Source organism: Rhinolophus sinicus, chromosome 2, assembly GCF_057876585.1.
Source record: "Rhinolophus sinicus isolate RSI-liver-muscle chromosome 2, RSI-T2T, whole genome shotgun sequence".
In the NCBI taxonomy this organism is placed as follows: Eukaryota; Metazoa; Chordata; class Mammalia; order Chiroptera; family Rhinolophidae; genus Rhinolophus; species Rhinolophus sinicus.
In genome coordinates this window covers 23,694,999-23,716,275 of record NC_142502.1, presented here as the reverse complement: position 1 = coordinate 23,716,275, position 21,277 = coordinate 23,694,999, and the positions used below count along the sequence as shown (strand labels likewise).

The following is a 21,277-nucleotide window of genomic DNA, read 5'->3' as shown; positions in this document are numbered from 1 at the left end:
TTTTCTTCCACCAAAGAAAGTCCCTACTCTATAAATCTTGGTGCCCCCCTTTGAGCCTCAATTTAGACAAAGTGGATCTCATACCTCCAGAAAAATTTGTCAATATTCATAAACTATCTGCAACCGAGCTCAGGTTAAGGAAGCACCGAGTTACAGAAAACATTTCTGAATCAATCAGAGGGTAACTGTGTAACTGAATGACTAAGACAAGAAGAGGTCCACATCAATTTACAACCACAGGTGAAAATCTCACAATAAGTGAATCCAAAGAAGAGCATTTTCACTTGGGAAGAAGAGCTTCTGAAACCATAATGTCCACGAATATAAAAAACACTTTATTTAATGTTAAATGACCAAAAGGAAATCAGATTTATTATCATCTAAGTTCTTCCCAGGTAATGATCCATAACTATAAAGATTTAGAGAAAAGAATCATTTGAACTAATTATTTTCTAAGCAATGGAACAATCTCATGAACTATTCAGTTTTCCTTTTCTCTCCCTCCTGTGATTTCTTATATTGTTTCACATATGGTTAAAATAAATGTTATAATTAATAAGCAGTGTGATCCCTTGCTTTTGTTAAGAAGCCAGCTGGTTCACATACAAAAAGGTAATTAGACAAATTAAGATAGACTGCTTTCATTTGCTGATGAACTGACAATAATATTTATAGTTAAATGTCTCCAACTGTATTTGGGTTTTTACTAATGGTCAAGGTTGATCTAGGCAAAGATAATACTGATTAGTGTTGGATTTTTTTCAAAAAAAACTATTGTCTTAAACTATTGAATAAACAGCAGCAGAATTCTTAAAACAGAGAACCCTTGCTCCTTATTAAGCCTGAGTGCTGTGAAGGTTTTATGTAATTATATTGGAGGTGACACAGCAGGAGCAAAGCAAGGGCAGCCTGGCATAAAATGATACTCAGAATTAGTCTAGAGTATAGAAGTACAGAACTTCCATCAAAGTCAGGCAGTTGAAAACTTCTGAACTGAGGAAAACCTTCCTATAAACTCAGTTTTTCATATTCTTTCACTAATTTTTCTTTTTCAATTCAGAAAGACAAGAATATTTTTAATAAGGTAACAAGAAATGAGAGCAAGCGACAAGAATGAAAACATCAATTATTGTATGGAGACACAGTACTCAGTACCTCTAAACTTTAGTAACCTAGTCTTTCTAAAGCAAGGATTTCACAGTGCAGATTTCTGAACCGACAGGGCAAGAGTGCGCCCATGCTTGTTGGCATTCCCTGGCACTAGAGGGCAATACAATTAGGGCACAGCTGGAAGAGAAGGGAGGCATGTTGATTGCAGAGTCCACAAAGACTCTGAGAAAAATCAAATGCTCATCAAAACAATAATTGTAAAACATGACATGCCTAGCTCCTCCCCATCAGCATCATGGGGATTTGAAACAGAAAGCAGAAAAAATAATAATAAAAAGAAATAATAATGGAATTCTTCACATCTTGGTGATATTTGGAAGGATTCAGATCAGCAGTCTTCTTCATGTGCCCAGCAATATTTTTAACATTCAGCCAAAAATATGAAGGTTGGAATTGTAATGACAGGTGAGGATATTTCATAATTCAGTCCAGTGTTTAATATCTTTTGCTTTTTTCACTAAAGAAAAAAGGTGACGGGGTAGAAATCACTATAGGAATTTGACTGACAGTGAAGACATAAGCAATCAATGTTTTCCTGAGGCAGAATAAAAAGAAAAGTAAGATATCTGAGAAAATAAAACCGATTGGTTCTTCCAATGTCAAATAGTTTCCTCAAACCTCTCAGATTTTATAGTGGCTCTCAGAAAAGTCAGTTTGGTCCATTTTTACCTTATCTGAAATACCTATCTCTTTGTGAGTGGCAATCCATATAAATCATTATCTGATAAAACAAGTTCAAATAAAGCTGTCACAATCAATTTTCATTAGCAAACTGTATTTAATTATGTATACATTTAGGCTATCTAGGGCAGTCCTAAAATACCTACACTTTTCCATATTTGTCTTGATGTTAATGCACAATCAGCTTTCATCTGACTGGAATTTAATTATTTTATTATAACTGTTTTCCAAAGAGAAATACTCACCAACTGCACCCCACTGGGTAGAGGAATCAGCCACAGACTCCAGACAATATAGTACATTCATTATCAAAAATACATCCCAGCACATCTATGGAGAGCTCCTTTCTGCAGGACGTTCCATGTCGAAGTAGGACAAAATGCACTCCTTTGCCCAGTAACCGCCCTCTTCCTCACTACAATCACAACTGCCCATCAACAAGGACAACACTATATACTGAATTTTCTATCTTCAATTCAATTGTGTTTAACAGCACCACCCCCGCCCCTCCCCCCCAAAAAACGGCCTCTTCTTTCTGCAGCTGCTGAATGCCACAAATAGCTTCTTGTATAATTTGACTTAGAATGCACCCCAAACTCGACATGTTGAATGGCAACGTGAATGCTTCATTCAGAGAGGACTGAAATGTGTAGAATGTCCTAAAAACCTCCCAGCGGCAGAGGGGATCATTTGGAAGTCTTGGGGCGGAGGACTGCTTTCAGCAGCGGTCTACAAATTCTTCTCAGGTCTATGTAAATGGCGAGAGATCCGTTTCAGAAGATTCCCACAGTGATCAAAGGAGGACTAGCGAATTCCCCTGAGCCTGCCCTGTCTAGATAACATTTCCCGAAAGTTGCCTCCATTCTCCACAAGAAATTTATTTTTCTTCCTGCTTTCCTAATAAAAGTACCTACCCTCAATCTACTCATGCACCAGCATCAATTGTCCATCCTTAGAGTGATTAAAACGTTTTTTACGTTGTTTGGCTTAATGCTTTGTGTATTTTACACATGGCAAGCCCCCCTCTCGTATTTTTGTAAGTTCCTGAAAGGCCAGGGCCACATCCATGAAGCTGACTGCACTGCGCCCACCTTGGGGCCACGCAAAGTCAGTAGCTCTGCAACTTGACACAATGTGACGACATATAACATTCACTGGCTCGTTCAGAGAAAGGGGATAATTACCCATCTTGATGAAAAAAGACTGAAAAAGCATTTGTCCTATACAGTGCATAATCGTCTAACCTCTATGAAAATGCTCCTTAAGAAATAGCTTGCAAATACTAAACAAAAATTTCCACACAGATAATGGCTAGTTCAACCTCAGGAATGCAAGTTATTTTTTGAATACGCTTCCTGGTGTGTTGAAATTGGAATTTATTTTCTTGAATATGAAGTATATTGGCAATCAACTGATTACAGGAGACGGTGGACAAAGGGAGAAATAAGAGTTAAAGGAAAAAACTCTTCTGGTTGTTATGTGAAAAAATAGGAGACAGAAGAACCAGTGGATCACACTTTACCTGCTCTCTTCTCATTGTCCTCAGATTAATTGCCATTTCTTCAGGAAAGCAAACCTTTCCTGACCCTCTGACTCTGCTTACACCTCCCGTTCCTCGTTCTCATTGAGACCTGTATTTCCTTTCATAGCACCACTAATTGTTTTTGTGTAATTATTTGTTTAGTGACTGTATCTCCCATGAGAAACGTGACCCAGACCACAGAACAGAGGCCGTGGCTGGCTGGATCCACTGGGTCTGGGGGCTGAGCACCAGTTCTGATACACAGGAAGCATGCCATTAATATTATTTTATTAAAGGAATGAATTACAGGAAGAAAAGAAATAGTTTAAACAAAGTGAGTGCTACACAATCTAGCTTTGTTCTATGGTATTAAAAAACAAACAAACTAATGTTAAAGTATCATAGCACGGATAGAGAGCTTTTAGCTAGAGACAAAAGTTCATTTCAAAAAGTCATTTATTTCCGCCTTGACTGCTTCATTAAAGACACGACTCACCAAGCACCACTCTAGGCACTGGAGACACCAAGATGAAGACAGCCTCCTCGTAGAAAGCCTCCCTGACCTTTCCATCTCCAGTGCCCTGGCCCCAGGAGAATGGACTATCCTCTCCTTTGTGGTTTATCCACCCTGAAAGGTGCATCTCTCTCTCCCCTATTAGCACCTTCACCGCTTGAAGACAGGAACTGTGCCTTTACTGGCTGTGGAATGCCAGTTAGCTTGTTGACTGAATGACAAAATGAATGAATAAATGTACTCGTTTGTTCATAAGGAATTCCATTGGATGGAAGAAGACAGACACAATCAAATGATAATAAGATACATTTTTAAATAGAGGGTGCCCTCTAATGGGGGCTGGAAAGAAACAATATCAGAGAAAAATTGATGAAGGAGGTGATACGTGAGCTAGACCCTGAGGGGTGCACAAGGCTTTGGTAGGTGGAGGATATGAAACACATTCCAACTAGAGAAAAGAGAAAGAGCAAAAGCATAAAGAAAAAATCAAGTCATGTGTTTGCTAGGAGTATTGAGTCACATGTATAATGGATGGTTATGCACAGCCCGTGAAACCGCCTTGTAGAACACACTGCATGTGAGTAGAGTGGCTGTGAGCTGGAAACCACATTTCCCAGGTTCCCTTACACCCGAGCCTCCTGATTTGCAAGTTGGTACACCTGGTGAACTTGGGTAAGGACTTGAGTCCACACTCCTGCCGCTTTGGCTATTGCTGCTGCAAAGTTTGACTGTTCAGGGATTTCAGAAGGCGTGGTAAGTGAAGTCTTAGTGTCTAGTGCCTACTTTCATGGGAACAGTGGGCAGGGTAGGTAGCATTCATTTTGCTGGTAAGGTACACAGCTGAAGCACTGTGGTCTTGGAGTAAAAAATGGGGAGCCACTTTCTGACTGCAGCAGACGTCATGGCTCCCTTGGTGAGTTCTGGGTGGGGGTAGGGATGGTGGTATTCTGTGAGTCATTCTTGGGAGTTCAACTTGGACCCATTCCCCAAGCTTTTCCAATGATCTTGTAAATACCATACACCCAGTGTTAAATCCCCTTCTGTTTACATCGCTGACTGCAACCGAATCTGCCTTAGATAACTGGCTGGTCCAATGGGATGACAAAGTGGGGTTTGTAGGCGTGACAGTGGGAGACATGGCTGGAAAAGTAAGTCACAACCAGTTGTGAGGAACCTCGCATATCAAGTCAAAGGGATTAGACCTCATTCAGTTAGTAATAATTAAACATCAAAGGTTTTCATACAAGACAGTGGTTTGTGTTTTAGAAAAATGTTAAGGACTAACGAAAACTGAACTAAAAAAGTAGGCAAATTCTATAAATCCAAGATGAACTAATACTGATGAAAGAAGGACTGGAGATAAATAGTCTGTGCTCCTTATGTTAATGATTTCCCCATGCCTAACCTTTGGCTGTATCCTGACACTTTCTGCTTCTCTTGAATGCTATACCTATTCCAGGTAGGACACCAACTGCCCAGGACACAGGATGCAGTCAGTCACCTACTGACAAAGGTTAGCCTCTCGTTCCACCAGTCTCTCTTCTGGTTTCATGTTGTTGGGGAATTTTGAGTGAACATCTTAGTTCCTGATTATTTCCTACTTTGACAGACTGTTTTTTTTCTACTAGTGGGGTTTGCATAAATGTCATGGTCACGATTGAAGCCTATAAATGAAAAATAACATATTCTCTGTATTTATTTTTAAAATGCTAACTTTCCCCAAAACTTAATTATATATGACTCTGAAATACTGCATAAATTCTGATTGAAAAAACACATAAGAACATCTAACCACTCTCAGTATTTAGGGAAACAACATCAGATGATTGAAACAATATAGCCAATACCTTACTAAAGTAGTTATGAAGGCATTCCAGAACACGTAGATGCAAACAACAGAATCTACAAATCATATTAAGCAAAAAGGATTAAAGGCGTATTAAGGAGCTTTTAGAATCTCCAGGAGGGCCAGGGGATAACTTTACATGCCACAGAACACGGACTGCTGTTACTGCCACCTGCTGGCCATCAATGGTCAGCACTGATCATGTACAAGTCTGGATGCCAAGCGTCCAGTAGCCAATACCAGCAGAGCAAGAGGCCAGTGCTGCTGGGCTTACCACTAGATCCAAACAACCTGTGCAGCTACTGCCTACATTCCTCACTTTGGCATCCAAATTCAATGTGTGGGTCTGGGTGACAGAGCCTATCTCACATACTTGCACTCTAGCTGCAAGGGAGTCAGGAAGTAGAGGCATTAGCTTAGCTAACATGATAGGAGAGGAAGTCAGGCCAGACCAGGAGTGAGATGAGAATTTAATGAGCCAATAACAAAACCAGCTGCAGGATTTATGGCCAAGTTCTTCAGGAAGAACAATCACTAATACAGTCCAAAATCAGTTGGGATTTGTAACCTCTTACCTCAGTTTTGATTCAAATCCTGAAATATGGTTATTTGCATCTGAACTTCCTGAATCAGAAGCCGAGAAAGAGAATTCTTTTACTCAAATTGCATCAGTGGCCCAGAAGAATTCATTGTCACCTACTAAGTATATCAACTCAACACAGTATAGGAGTGGTTTCTTTCCAGGGACTATCTTTCTTGAGAACTAAAAAAAGTACAGCAGGTTTTTGTAAAGACATGCTCAAATTCACATTATATAAGAAAAATATGATGGCACAGGTAAGGGTGGAAGTTTCACAGGACTGATTTTCAGGAAACCAAAATATTCTGTTAAAAGTGTGTGTGGGGGGGACTAGAAAAGTTTGTTTGGTCTTAATTCTCCACTATTTCTGAGGACAACTGCACAAATAAACCTTCTCTGAATAAGGCAAGGAAAAAATGCCTTACTATGTATATAGCAATATCTTCAAACTATTTTTCCAAATTATAATTTGTGAAAATAATTTAATAGAAAGTGAATCTTCAAAAAAATTCTATTCTGCCATTCAATTTTTCTTTTGATGAAGTGAAGATCTTTAAAAAGTTTTATCAAGAACAAATGTAAATCAAATGGAATTTCTATGTATCTCATTATTCAAAAATGTTTATTTCTTCACAAACGCCCACATATTGTAAGAGTAAAAGCATGAAATATTAATGTTCCTAGCCAGTTTTCTAAAAATCACAGAGCTATCATCTTGGATAAAGAAAGTCATTTGCTGCCATCTCAATACACAAATAATTTAATTTTGTAAGGCTAATATGACATTTGTCCAAGATATTTTTTCAATTGTCCATGATACATAGATTCCATCAGAAGATCAGCAGGAGAGCAGGGGAAAATTTTGTAAACAATCCTGGAAAATAAGCACAGTGTCTGCAAGTTGTTGTCTGGTGCTAGTTTCCCCTCATACTTCAGAAAGGACGCTCCTCCACACACAGCTAGGGGTTCGAAGCAGCATAGCTGGAGAAAGATCCAGAATACTTACATTGGCATATTTCCTAGCTCTCCATTTCAGGATTCAGATAGTGTTGATTAGCAATTCTTTGCTTCACATTTATATTTCTGAAATGTTCTGTCTTTTTAAAGAAACATGTCAGAGCCATCTCTGCCTATGACAGAGCCTGAGTGAAATGTTGGCCATTTCCAAACCTTGAGTTCAATGTTTTACGACAAGTATGTGAGCTTCAACCAGCTTTCTTTGACCACTATGTGGAGAACAGATGTGTCTGGGCAAGTAGAAACTGGAAGCTATTGTCATGAACGAGGCATGAAATGATGGGGGCTTGAACTGGTGTTAAAAAAGAGAGAAAGGGAAAGATGCAAGATATATTTTGGAGACAGAACAGAAAGATTATATGTGAGACAAAAAGAAAGGGAGGAATCAAAGATAACTCCAGGTTTTTTGTTTTGTTTGCTTAAGCTGTTTGGATGGAGAATGGTGGTGTCATTTATTGAGATGGAGAAACCTGGAGGAAGAATAGTTGGAGGGGAAAGGAATCCAGACATGTTGCATGGGGGCTATTAGACACACAAGTGGAAATCTGACATGGGCCGTTAGTTGCATGTGAGTCTGAAGCTCAGAAGAGAGGCCAGAGCTGGAGATGAAACACAACTTGGAAATGAGCAATAGCAAGAACTTAAAACCACTGAATGAGAGTACTCAGGGAAAGAAGGCAGGAAGAGAAGAGGACAGAGGACTGAACAGTAAGGCTCTGGGTCAGAAAGGGGAGGAGGAAGAGCCATTGACAGAGGTGGGAAGTGGCCCATGAAGTTACGTCTTGAAATCCAAGAAAAGAAATTGTTTTGTGGTGGGTTGGGAGAGGGGGAGTGGTGGTCAATGCCACAGAATCTGCTAGTAAATTAAAGGAGGCAAAGACAGAACTGTGAGCATTGCCCTCTGGCCACACAAGTTGTTAGTACCCCTCAAGTGAATGCACAACACAGTGCAGGACTGGAAATCCAGATTCAGATAAACAAGAGTGAAGAGGAAGTAAGAAAGTGGGGAGATCAGATGTAGAGCCCTTGTCTGATCAATAAGTTTTTTTCTGAAGATAAATAGAAAAATGGGCGGGCACCAAAAGATGTGACGTCAAGAAATTAATTTCAAAAACTGAAATAGGTCATTGTAACTTCCTTTTTCAAAAAACTTTGGGTTTGTTTCTCTTCAAGCTCTCTTAATTTGTTTCTGAGTGCACGGGTCACTGAGAAGCCTTTTTTAGATTCACATTACAAAACAAGATTCAACAATCTGGGTTAATGAATAACAATAATCTTCAAGCAGAAAGGCTGAGAATTGTTTCCTGAATTAATGAGTTTCATTAATTAAAAAATGGGGGCCTCCCATCTTCACCCTTTCATAATCTCTCTGCACGACTTACAGCAATCATCTTCCCACCAATGAACAATGGTTAGGTTCAGGTTCCAGAACATTCCTGAGAAGAATCACTCATTTGGGCTCACCAAGGACATTAGGGGAAGTCAGGCCCACAAAGTCTTGCAGGTCCCTCAGCATTTTTTATATTTATGAAGAAAAAATTAACCAGGGGACAGAAGGCGGTGGATTAATGAAAACGTTTTAAGATAAAAAGGCTGGAGCAAACAGCTCCAGGAATAGAAAACAGTGGCCTGAGACACGGGAATTCTTGATTGGTTTACTGATACTGAATCATCATGAATATGAAGTCTTGGAAGAGTTGAGTAACCAAGCTTATGAATCTTCTTTGAGGATTTAAGAACAGGCAATCCAAACCCATGTCTATGTTCTATGTCCAGCTTGGTGCCAAATTGCAAGACTACTTTGTATTTTGTAAGCACAGAATAGTCTTTAGGGAAACAAATAAAAATAATAGCTGGAAGTTAATGGTGCTTACTCTGAACTGAGCATTTCATATCCACTATCTCATTTAACTCACATCACAGCCCTGAGGTGTTTGAGCTGTTATTATGCCTATTTTTCAAGTTGAGGAAATGGAGATTCAGTAAGAAGCTAAGTAATTTTCAAAGGCCATAAGCTTGCCAAAGGATGAGGTGTGAATTCAATCCAGGTCTGGAGGCAGGAGGCTCCCTCCTAACTACTCACCATTCCATAGGACGTCTGAGAATACCTACAGCAGGACCTAGCTCAGCAGAGTGAGAGCGGAGTCCCACGTCCACTCGCATAAAGCAGAACTGAAAGCTAAAATTAGCCTGCATTTTAAGTATACTTTTTATTGGGTACAGAAAAGTGCACAAATTATAAGTGTGCAGCTCAATGAAATGCCAAAGAGTGAATGCCCACATAACCAGCACCCAGATCAAGACATGGTTGGTTAGCAGCTCCCAGAATTCCTTGTATGTCCTCCCTCCCCAGGGTAACCGCCACCCTGACACAATCACCAGAAATTAGGTTTTCCTGGTTTTGAATTTTATGATTGGAATTATTCTCTTCTCTTTGACTTATTTCATTTAACATTATGTTTGTGAGGGTCACCTACGTGGTAGCAGTAATCTGTTTATTCTACTGCTTTATGGTAACAGAATTGCTTATCCATTGAATTATTAATGGACATTTGTTGTTACTGTTTTTTTCCTAAGTTGGGGCCTTTCTGAATAAGGCAGCTATGAACATTTTCATACATGTCAGTTGGTGAACAGATTTATACCTTTATGTTGGGTATATTCCCAGAAGGGGAATTTGCTGCTTCATAGGTTATACATATCGGGAGCGCCAAAAACTTGTATACAAATGGACACTTTGGTCAATGTTGCTCAAGCAGTAGTTTGCCGTAATCAGAAATGTCTGGACGCTGATGGTAACCACTTTGAGCACCTCTTGTAATCGCAGAAGTCAAACGTGACTTGTATTCATCTTTTGTTATCGGTACATATTATTACAATTTTAATAGTTTTTTCCTTTCTTAACATATGCATACATCATTTTTTTGGCACCCTCTGTATATTCAGCTTTAGCAGATCCTGCCAAACAGTTTTCCAAAGAGGAAAGACTAGTGGAGTGATTTAAAGGTTTTCTTCCACAACAAATGGGCATTCAAGTAAAAATAGAATTTTAAACTATTGAAGGATATCATAAAAATTATCACTGGGCCATTCTTAAATATAAGAAATAAGCTAAAAAGTGAGTCTGAATGATGGAAGCCCTGCTTATCAAAGCTTCCTGTAATACAAGGTAAAGAGAAAATTCATTGTAAGGTCTTGAAAGGGTTGGTGCATATAGCAACTGGCCTGGCTACAAACTAAGGTGGGGACAGAGCAACAGTGGCCTAGGACTGCAATTTCTAGTCCTCACCTTGCTGTGTCAGACCTGGAACCTTAATGTCTCTGGGCCTTGCTTTTTTTTTTTACATCTGTAATGACAGACTCACACTAGTTGAACTCTAAGTACTATTTGGGACACAAAATTATGTGATATAGAGAGATAAAATAATACGCTTCTAGCCTGTCAGAAACAGCAAGGATTCAGTCCTATATACTCACTATCTAATGCATCCAAAGCTAAAAGAAAGAAAACCAGATGTACTTTTGTTGTAAAGTAAAAAATAAAATAAAAATTGAGGTTTGCTAGGCTGATACATGAGGGAATGCAGGGGAGTCCTACGGGCAACTTAAGTGTTGGAGAAATATTTGGGGATGTGACAAGGAAGTCTTTTAGAAAAAAGAAAAAATGACTTGAAAATATTTGGCCAAAATGATCCCAAGATTAAAAATAAAATTGTAAATGTTGTCTTGGATTCCCAAGTTGTAAGGTTAAAACATCATATTTTGCCATATACAGCTACCACATCTCTCCCTTCTTTTACATATGACACTTCCCTGCCCTCGTTTCTTTTACCCAGACACCTGTAATATATGAAACACATTCCAGTGGGTTTCCCATTTTTTCCCTATTTGTATTGTTTTTCAATAATTATGTTCCTTATACTTTTCCGTGAGTTGAAAGCTTCATTTTTTTTCTTTTTGTTGTTGTTTTTGTTGTTGTTTTAAAATGAAAACATGTAAGTTTACTAATTTTCCTCTGCATGCAGTTTTGGCTATATCCCATATGTTTTGAAATTTAACTTTCTCTGCATCACTACTTTCTAAAGAGTCTGGTTTTGTATTTAAATATTCCCCTTCCTTTTATTTTTTAGCTGCAATACCAATAAATGAATTTTAAAATAACCTGACACATGGTCTTAAGTTGAATAAAAGCCATCTTGATAGTATCCATAAAAAGTATGCTGTGCTTGGTATATTTCTGAAATTTTCCCAGACTCTATCCTTGCTTCTTTGCTCTTACATATGCTTTTAAAAGGTAATACATCCTGTCATGTGTATAACATTAGCTTGTCTTTGCTTTGCAGTGTTTAAACAAGAAAGCAAATTGAGCCAGCTGTATAAGCAGCATACAAATCCATGTCATCTCTCTTCATCTCCTACTCTTTATCCTATTGACGCGAGGTCGAACCAGCGCTGTGAGGCTGCACTGGATTTTGTATAGATAGGATTTCTTTTGTAATTGCAAATTTTGGAAACTGAAATTAAATACAGAGGTAAAAAATACTATGAAACACCAAAAACCATATAGACATTTAGAGGACCAGTCTGATTTTGCTCAGCAACAGCGGTCTGGGGGCACTGAAACAGAAAAGGTGAAAGTAAACAAAAAAACAAAACACAACAAAAAAAGAGTTTCTTTTTTAAAATCTTAATCTGAAGTGACAAAAGAGTAATAAGGCTTATCAGGCTTGTGGCACCATGAAAACAAATCCCCTTGTTTACGTGGTTGAATAGCAGCTGAATTTATAGCTCCTGATAAATGGCAAATCAGAGTGAAGCAGGATTACCAGTGTCCAGGCACTGGTTGAAAGCATTTACATATGAACAGTAGAAAGAAGCGGGTACCTACTACGACCCTTACCAATCCAGTTAGGAAACTGAAAACCCAAAGTGAAAAGACCCTCTTTGATGCTGCAGTGTGACAAATGCCAGTTAGATGTGCAGAGGCTATGGAGCATTTAACACACACACGTGACAGAAAGAAAACTGGCAGTTAACAGGTCTATCCAGGTTCCAGTCAAGATTTACATGCATTATCCCACTGAAAGTTCATGAAAATGTTATGCGTTAGGGAATTACCATCTGCGTTTTAGAGATGAAAGAGCTGAGACCCAGCGAAGCTAAGTGACTTGCCAATTGCCACACAGTTCCACTGGCAGAGACAGTCATCAGTGATTTGAAAGCCCCACGCAAGGGCCTGTGAACTGGATGCCAAACCTTTCTCCTTATTTATTCCTCTCATATTCCTCCTCTCAGGTACATGGGCCGTTTTCCAATTCATATTTTGTAATTTACTGGGAACTGATAAAGTGTACATATAAGACTTAGATGAAAGGATTATGAAGAGAAAGCAAGTTATTTGACATAATAATAGGGCTTTTTAAATAAATGTAATTTCAGATGATTACATGATAAGCCTAAAAATCAAGACTTGTTTCTTGTATTACTTTAAAAATATATTTTTAATACTCAGAGAATAACTGAAGTAATAGAGAAGTAAAGGAGAGTGGTAAAATGCAGAGAAAGAGCCAAAGTTTCCATTCAGAAAGAAGGGCTGAGAACGTATTTAGAAGGGGAAACAACAAAAAGCAGAGCTGGATTAACAACTGTCCAGGAAGAGAGGAAAGGGAGAGTAATAATTTAGTAGCCAGCCTAGCCTTTGAAACGCCACTGTGCAGTAGGTTTGCTCATACTAAGTAAATGTTTCTTTTGAAAAAATAAATATGCTGGGGAAAAAGAGACTGGCTAAAAAAAAAAGCAAGAAAGTGTAGACAATATCTGAATGACGGAATGAGTGTGCAGCAGAACAAATAAAACGTTCATTTCCAAAGTGAGGATTACATCTCAGACTCATCACACATATAAAATAACCAAAGCAAACAAAAAGAACATTTGTCAAGTTTTTGAACTTTGTTGGCAGGGGTGGTGCGTCAAGTCAGTAGTCTGAATTTTTAATTTTTATTCTTTGGCTAGTCATACAGAGTTATCTAAGAGCATGTTTTTCTGTGTTCTGAAAAGTGAAAATGTGTCCTCCAAAAAGACGTAGCCAATAGTCAATTTCTACAAAAGTAAGTGATTAAGTAGGTTATCAACTCTGTTAATTTCTGACTCTGCTATTACCCTATGCAGCCACCACTGTTCTCTATTTTGATACTAAGTTAACTGTTTTTATATTTAATATGGACAAATTCACCACACTGGCAAAGCATAACCCAGCCTTAAGTTTTTGCTTGTCCTGTACATTATAACTAAAATGAATGTCAACTATAATTTAATATATAGATTGTCACAGGATGTGGAGTACAGCATAGGGAATAGAGTCAATGGAATTGTAACAGCTAAATACGATGCCAGAGGAGCAGTAGATTGGGGGAGAGGGGTTATCACTTTGTGAGGGGTTTAAATGTCTATTCCATTGTTTTGTACACCTGAAACTAATAATAATAATAAAAAAAAGAACGGCTTTTAGACTTGCAATATGAGAGTACAGTACTTCTTAAATGAAGTCAAAATCAACTCCTCTCTTTTCATTAATAAAAGATTAGTGTATTTTGAGCATGTGGGGCTGGGGGGGGAAGGGCCTTTCACAAAGAGAATGGCTCTCATAAGGGCAACATTAGAAAAACAGTACTAAAAAGAAGTTAGCATCTTAAATGTCCTACTTTTAAACAACACTTGGAAAAATCAAAAATGAGCCTTTGATATTCTACTACCAAAAACAATCTTCAGTCCTCCAATGTGTTATTGTTAACCTTTCCTGAACAAAGTCAGAATATAATAATGTTAAGATCCCCCTGGTTGATTTTTCCACTGGAGCCCTTAGAAGTCTAAGACACACGCAGAGGAATGCCTTGGGTCAACAGTGATGTTCTAGAGGTCATGGAAAGATCTTGGATCAGCCAGAAATACAGACCCTTTACAGCTGTCGGAAAGGGCATTCCATTTTTGTGTTAGTCAGACATAGTGCATTCCATATTAAGGACCACTGGAAATCAAGTCTTCCTAACAGAAAGGTTCCCAAACCAAAAGGTTCCTTACCCCATTCCCATTTTTTATTTTGTCATGTTGGTACAGTAGTTTTCTACTGCTATTGTAACAAATTACCCTGAATTTAGCATCTTAAAACAATAGCCATTTATCATCTCACAGTTGTGTAGCTCCATCCAAAGTCTAGCAGGCGTGGCTGGGTTCTCTGCTTAGGGTTTCACAGGCCTCAATCAAGGTGTCAACTATCCTGGGCTCTTATCCGGAGGCTGCGAGGAAAATCTGCTTCCACGCTTATTCAGGTTGTTGGCAGAATTCATTTCCTTCTCAGCTTCCTAGTGGCTTCCTCCATCCTCAAGCCAGCAGTGAATCCTTCTCATACTTAGAATCTCTCTGACTTTCTCTTCATCAGCTAGGAGAAAGCCCAGCCCTTAAAGGCCTGTGTGATAAAATTAAACCCACCTGGATAATCCAGGCTAATCCCCTTTATTAAAGTCACTAAGTAGTAACCTTAATTACATCTGCAAAGTCCTTTTGCCATATAGTGTAACATTGACAGGCATGACACCTGGGGATGAAAGTCATGGGAGCCAAACTTTGACCATCCCAGTTGGCAGAGTGCAGAAGCAGTTCTCCATTATTTGGATTCCTCAATTCCACAAGACTCAAACAGACCATTTTTACCTTGATAATCGATTATGGATCAATCATTAAATTGTTTACCTGTGAAATCTTCTTCAATGGGTTAATATTTTTAGTTTGCACCATCTTTCCAGATAATAAATACGATAACCCTCGTCCTGAATATCTGGCTTTGGCTGACAACATCTACGTCATTTACTCCTACAGAATATTGTGGTATTGCATCCCAAACACAGTTTCCCCAGGTAAAATCTGAATTATTTTAGGATTTCTTGGCATAGTTACGTCTCCTTCCAAGACGAATAATCTTACTTGAAATTCTTTGTGCATTTCAACTGGTGAGAAACCATTTAGCGAGAACAGCTGGAATGAGCCACGCTATTCTGAGTGTGAACAGTTTACAGCTTTACATAAAGGCATGGTAATGCTTTCTATTTTGCCTCTAAATAAGCCAGATGATACACCAGAATTTGCCCTCATATTTTACAATTTTTCAAATATTAATGAAAAATGCAACCAACATTTATGTGATTCTTGGCATCATGTTAATAAAGAATACACATTTCCTGCCTTCTAGATTCTTACTGCCGAGGCCAAGAAAACAGACAGATGTGTGACACTGTGACAGGCGGCCTAGAGGAAGGGTTCAAAACCAGCTTTGAAATGTTTGTTACGGAGGGCTTCCAAGAGGAGGGAACACGTGAACTGAGTCGATCCAATCTAAATGTTGAAGAGAAGAAACGGGGGAGAAACAGATTCGTTTTAAGCTGAGGGTCCTGGCACACACAAAGAAAGACTAACAAAAGCGGTGAATATGAATGGGGGAAGAGGCTAATGAGAACTGAGGCTGAAGAGGAAGTAAGGGAGGTATCATTTCAGGAAGGGCTCCTCTACCTCATGTTAAGGAAGTTAACTTTATCCTAAAGGTAATGGGATGGTGGGGATCGGGGTGGGGGAAACTGAAGAGTGTTAACCAGAGAAGAAAGGAGGTGAGGTCTATTCTTCACATTCTGGTTAGAATTTGGAGGAGGGAGTAGAGAGCAATAAGCCTAGAATCAGGGAGTTGGGAGGCTGATAAGCCACGAAAAGCATAAAATGCTAATAGCCATCACACTAAGGCAGTGCTGGGCCAGGGGATGGAGAAGAAAAATGGGTTCCAGTACTTGGTACGGAGGTGGAATTGACAGGAAGTGTAGGAGAATGGGAGAGGAGGATGCAGAAGACTGACAATTCTGCTACACGGGGGTACCTCATCTTATGTGATTCCCACAAAATCACCCCATCAAGTAGGCAGGGCAGTCACTTCTATTTATTAGATGGAGAAAATGGCTCAGAGTGGTTAAATGGCTTCCTCAGAGTTAGTAAATGATAGACCCAGGTCAGAAACTCTCTCTGATTCCTAGGTGAAGGGTCTTTCTGCTTCAGGTGCAGATTTTACTCATGGTTAACCACATCATGAAGGTTTCAGGCTCAGCATCTTGAATGTGCATTTTAATAAGACCTCAACTGGTCATTAAATGATGGGTCCATCATTTGCAATTTTTTGAGTTGAAAAGACAACCAATAGCTTTTAATAACTACAACAGTTCACAGAGATAAAGGGGAGAGAATAAAGTCCCTAACGCAGTCAAGTGTTCAATCACTCAACAGGTATTAATAGAGCACCTGTAGGTGCAGTCTGATAAAAGGTCCTGAATAATAACCAGCTTGTTCTCACAGTTCCTAATACAGACAGAAAAACATAGTGACCAAATTATAAGCACATTTACAAAGAAAATGGGGAACAAAGGTTGCAATGGAAATAGAGTGAAATGCATACACTGGAAGTCTAGATGGAAAAACCAAATGACATAAAATTTCCACAGAGGTATTTAAATAGAAATAGAAATACTCACATAATTAAATCATTGTTTGCTAAGAGAAAATCATCCCATATTTGTAAAGATAACTTTACTACTGTTTTTTGTCTATATGCTCAATTGCCCATTCACCAGACTATGCACTAGAGTGAGTGTGTGTGTGTGTGTGTGTGTGTGTGTGTGTGTGTTTAATTGAAAACCCTAAAGTGCCTCGATAAAGAGTGTGTTTCTCCTTGGTGAGTAAATGCTCAATCCTTTAGTCAAGAGAAATGAAACCACTTCAGAAGGGTGCTTGAGAGAAGCCAACAGGGACCTGGCCCTTTCCCTGCCACTTCAAAGAACTCTTAAGAAGGTACCTGGGAAACATACCTACCCCCCTCCCTCTCCGTCACCACAAAGCCCAGACTCGATTGTTCTGAGTGTTTGAATTTCTAGAAACACATTAACCTTCCTTCTTTATGATTGGCTTCCCCTCTTATAAGCCATTAATGATTGAAATCGTTGCGTTAGATTTTTCTGTCCAGTTGCTATAGAAAATAAAACTCTAAAAGTTAAAAATCTTTCTTGCTCTGTTTATTGCCTGCATCTTTTCAGTCCCATTGAAAGTAGAAAAATCCACTTTTATATTTTAAGCTAGCCTCAAAAAAGTCAATTTATTTTCATGGAGGCTGATGGCTAAAGTCCTTTTTACCTGAATTAGGTTCAATATTACATTTCATTTCTTTAATCCACAAATATTGACTGGCATTCCTTCTTGGTCAAGTTGATGGGCTAAGCCCTCAAGCAGCTTAGAATTTGGTAGCACCTACCACTATCACACACAATAGGTGGTAAATGTCCCTGAGGACAGGCAAATCCCACTGAATGAGGGGGTCAGATCCTGCTCTCCATTTTTATAATGCCATGAAATAAAATGCTGAGGTGTTATGAAAGGAGTGAAATATCCTGCACTTATCATGAGAGGACTTTCTGACATTCCTTATAACACATCAAAGCTCAGCAAAACAAATGTATTCATAAGAGTAAAAACTGAGCTGCTTATTAAACATGTACGTTAGTTTTCTAATTTGCATAGGCTTCCTACTGTTTTGTGCTCATTTAATCCCTATCAAAAGAGCCATGGGAATCAATTTCCCAAAATTCCAACAGAAACACTTTTATCAAACTTATTTAATGAAGACTAAAGGTACATCGCAGTAGTTGCATTAAGTAGAGATTGCTATTTTCAATGATTAAATGAGATAGGGTAGAATGACCTTCATTTCCGTCACAGAAAAGATGGAGGAGACTCATTAGAGACCACACTCTCTATGAGCATCTGACAGAACACAGGGGACTGGAGTTTCACAGGGGAGCCTTTTTCTTTTCTAAAGGATTTGACACAGCTGCAAGTTCTGTAGCTCAGACAGACAACAATCTCTCTCCTCTAAGGTTTAGTTTCGGCCTGTGATTGATACCCCGAAAATAAAGAGAAATTGCCAAGACAAACTTTTACTCTGAGTGAAATGGAGTTTTGAGCAGGCGTGGCACGATCTCACTTATGTTTTTAAAAGTTCACTCTGGCTACCGGATTGAAAACAGGCTGTACAGGGAAGCTACGATGGAGTCCAGATAAGGACCAGGGAGGAAGGTGGCAGAGCGGGAGGAGAGAGGTAGTCAGATCCTGGAAAAAATTTAAAATTAGAGGCACAGGATTTTCTGACACATCAAATGTGGGGTACGAGAGAAAAGGGAGTCATGCGACATCAAGTTATTTGGTCTAAGGAACTGGAAAGATGGATTTGCCACCTACTGAAATGAGGAACCCTGCAGTGGAATAGATGTGGGGGCAAAAGGGAGGGGGCCACAGTTTTGATATGTTTATAAAGTCTATTAGACATCCAGTTGGAAATGTGCAGCAGGCACCTGGACATTCATACTTGAAGTTTAGGGGAGAGGTCTTGGCTGGAGATAGCCATTCAGGAGTTATCAGAATATCACAAATATTAGATTTCCTTACTGGAAAACCACAAAGGGCTCTTGATACTGACGGCAGAGGGAAAGTGAGAATTCTCCCTGTGCAGTGAGGGAAGCAGAGCTCCTGCGGAGAGAAGCCTGTCCTCTCGTTGCTCTCCCGGCAGCCATGCAGTCTCATCTAATGGTAGACACCACACAGCGTTGCGAGGGGCCAACATCAGGCAGGAGACAGAGACAGGTAGCTGTTCTTCACCCCAGAGCAGGAAGGTCACTTTCCAATGGTGAAATGAGGTAAAGGGAAATGAGAGGAGAGAAAATCTAGTCCAACACCATCCCAAATAGCAGTCTGGGAGAACCCTCTGGTATGTCATGTGCCAAAGGAATCTCATCTATTTTAGGGGCTCCTGTTTTCCCTTCAGTTCACAGACACTTTATCTTTTGCAGATAACACACCAACAATGGATCTATTCATTAATTTCATGAAGGTGAGTGAGAGGCGGGAAGCAACTAAGGCAAACTCATTTTCAGCCAAATCTGTTATCGCAAGCCCAAAAGCATATAAATATTTATAATATTTGCCATACCGACGTTAACTCTCTGTGGGAAGCAGAAAAGTCACTAGACGTTTTAGATACCTTCGATGGGTGACTAAAAAGAAGCTGTCGCTATAGGAGTCTTGTAAACCCAAACCCAAAAGTGATGGCAAATATCAAACTAATGTTTTATCTTTAAATCATGCTTAAGGTCATCCAAAATTCACTCCTCTGCAGTCAAGTCCTTTCAGCATTTATGAGTTCTGCATTTTTGGAGAGATAGATACACAGTGTCATCTCTCAAGTATGCTATGTTTTTCAAACTTCCATTGTAATTTGCTGACAATTCACTTGGACCACTCTTACACTCACTAATCTGCATATTTTCAGTCCCATCAAAAACAGGCTGCCAGTTACTGATAGAAGGAAAATAGTGAGAAGAGAAACACCCCACCAACTCAGGAGAGCACATGACCAATTCCTCAGCAGTCAACCTAAAATAAGGACTTTTCTACCTATATAACAATAAAACCATCCATCCATTCCTTTCATGTAGACAGGGAGAGACTTAGCAAAAATAAAACAATTTTATAAAAGGCACCACATGAAAAGTCCAAATCTTGTTTTAAATTTTGATCAAGCATTTGTTCTGCCAGGAAACATTTCCAAAAAGGAAAGGTTTTGTCTCAATTGCTGTGGCAGCAAACACTTCCGTCGGAGCAGTTAGAACAGTATCAGGATACTCTCACTGGCTTCCACAGCTTTCAAAATATTTGTGTTGCTACATCGCTCATTTGCCAGTCTATGTGACTTGTAATACTTTGTATTCAGCTGGGTGTGTTTATACAACTGCGATTCCAGAAAACTCTCCAACAGTCGGTGTAAATAGGCTGCGATGAAAAAACCAGACGTCTATCTGCTTTTCCCACTACATAGCTACACCATATTTGCCAATTATGGTACACATTACTCTTTACTTTCACAAGCCAGAGGTATGTCTAATCAGTAACTTCATGAAGTACTTAGAGAGGTCAAGTTTAAAAGGCATTACTACATACTTGTGAGAAAATGCCCAGCATCTTATGTCAACTGTCATTTAAGCCTCAATATTTTATCAGGTAGATTCTCTTCTCCCAGCTAAGGAAACCCTGACTCAAGCTTTTATTATTAATGGACAGGGTTGGGATTTATTGAATCGTCTTCACTAAGCTGTCAGTTATTATTGCTATTGGGGTCATGATCTACAAGGAAACGCTTTTAAAAGTCTCTGGCCTTGATCTGTTCTCTAAGTCCATTTTGGGGAAAGAGGACCACCCCAGAAGTGGGCACAAGTGGACAGGAGAGCAGCTGGAGTCTTGGGGACAGAAGAGCGCCAGGCCTAGGAGAAGCAAAGGAGCGAGCAATGCCAGGCTTTCCTGGGTTGGGGGCTGTGCCCGACACATGGTCGGTGCCCATCCCTATCTGATAAATAAACACACACAAAATCTTACCCAAACATTTGGTCAGAAATATTTGAATTTCAGAAGTATTTCAGAGTATCAACAAATTTTGGATGAATTTAGATATATACATTAGCCACTTTGGGATAACATTGGCCTTTGTGGCATAAAACTGGGTATTTTGTTAAAGCAACACTTTTCCAGGAAAAAAGAGCCTTCATTGTCCTCTTAAAATGAGGAAAGGGTCGGGATAAAGCAAAACTCCGAATCTATAGTAGACAGCTAAGGAAGGAGGACAGAGTACCACTGGGTGCTAGAAGCTTCTACATGCTACATTTTCTCTTGCCATCTCATCTCATCTCAAAGCATTTTCCAAGGATCCCTTTTCATTCATTGAGGAACATGTTCTGTTAGAAAACAGAAAAGTCACTACTTTTAACTTCTGGTGTAAATCAGTTTCCCCAGCCAATCTTCTAGCAACTCTGGAATCTCCTG

At 39.3% G+C, this 21,277-nt stretch overlaps 1 protein-coding gene across 9 annotated transcripts in view; it reads right to left on the bottom strand.

The window, feature by feature from the left end:
- NHSL1 (NHS like 1) overlaps positions 1-21,277 on the bottom strand; it is a 215,543-nt gene that overhangs the window by 74,078 nt on the left and 120,188 nt on the right. The window contains exon 1 of one of the 9 annotated variants that reach the window (XM_074333633.2): positions 2,097-2,232. The exons of the other annotated variants lie outside the window; for them this stretch is intronic. Within the exon in view, the coding sequence (XP_074189734.2) occupies positions 2,097-2,181 (85 nt within the window). The 5' untranslated portion in view covers positions 2,182-2,232. Of the gene's footprint in view, positions 1-2,096; positions 2,233-21,277 lie in introns of those variants that run through there. 9 annotated transcript variants of the gene reach the window in all.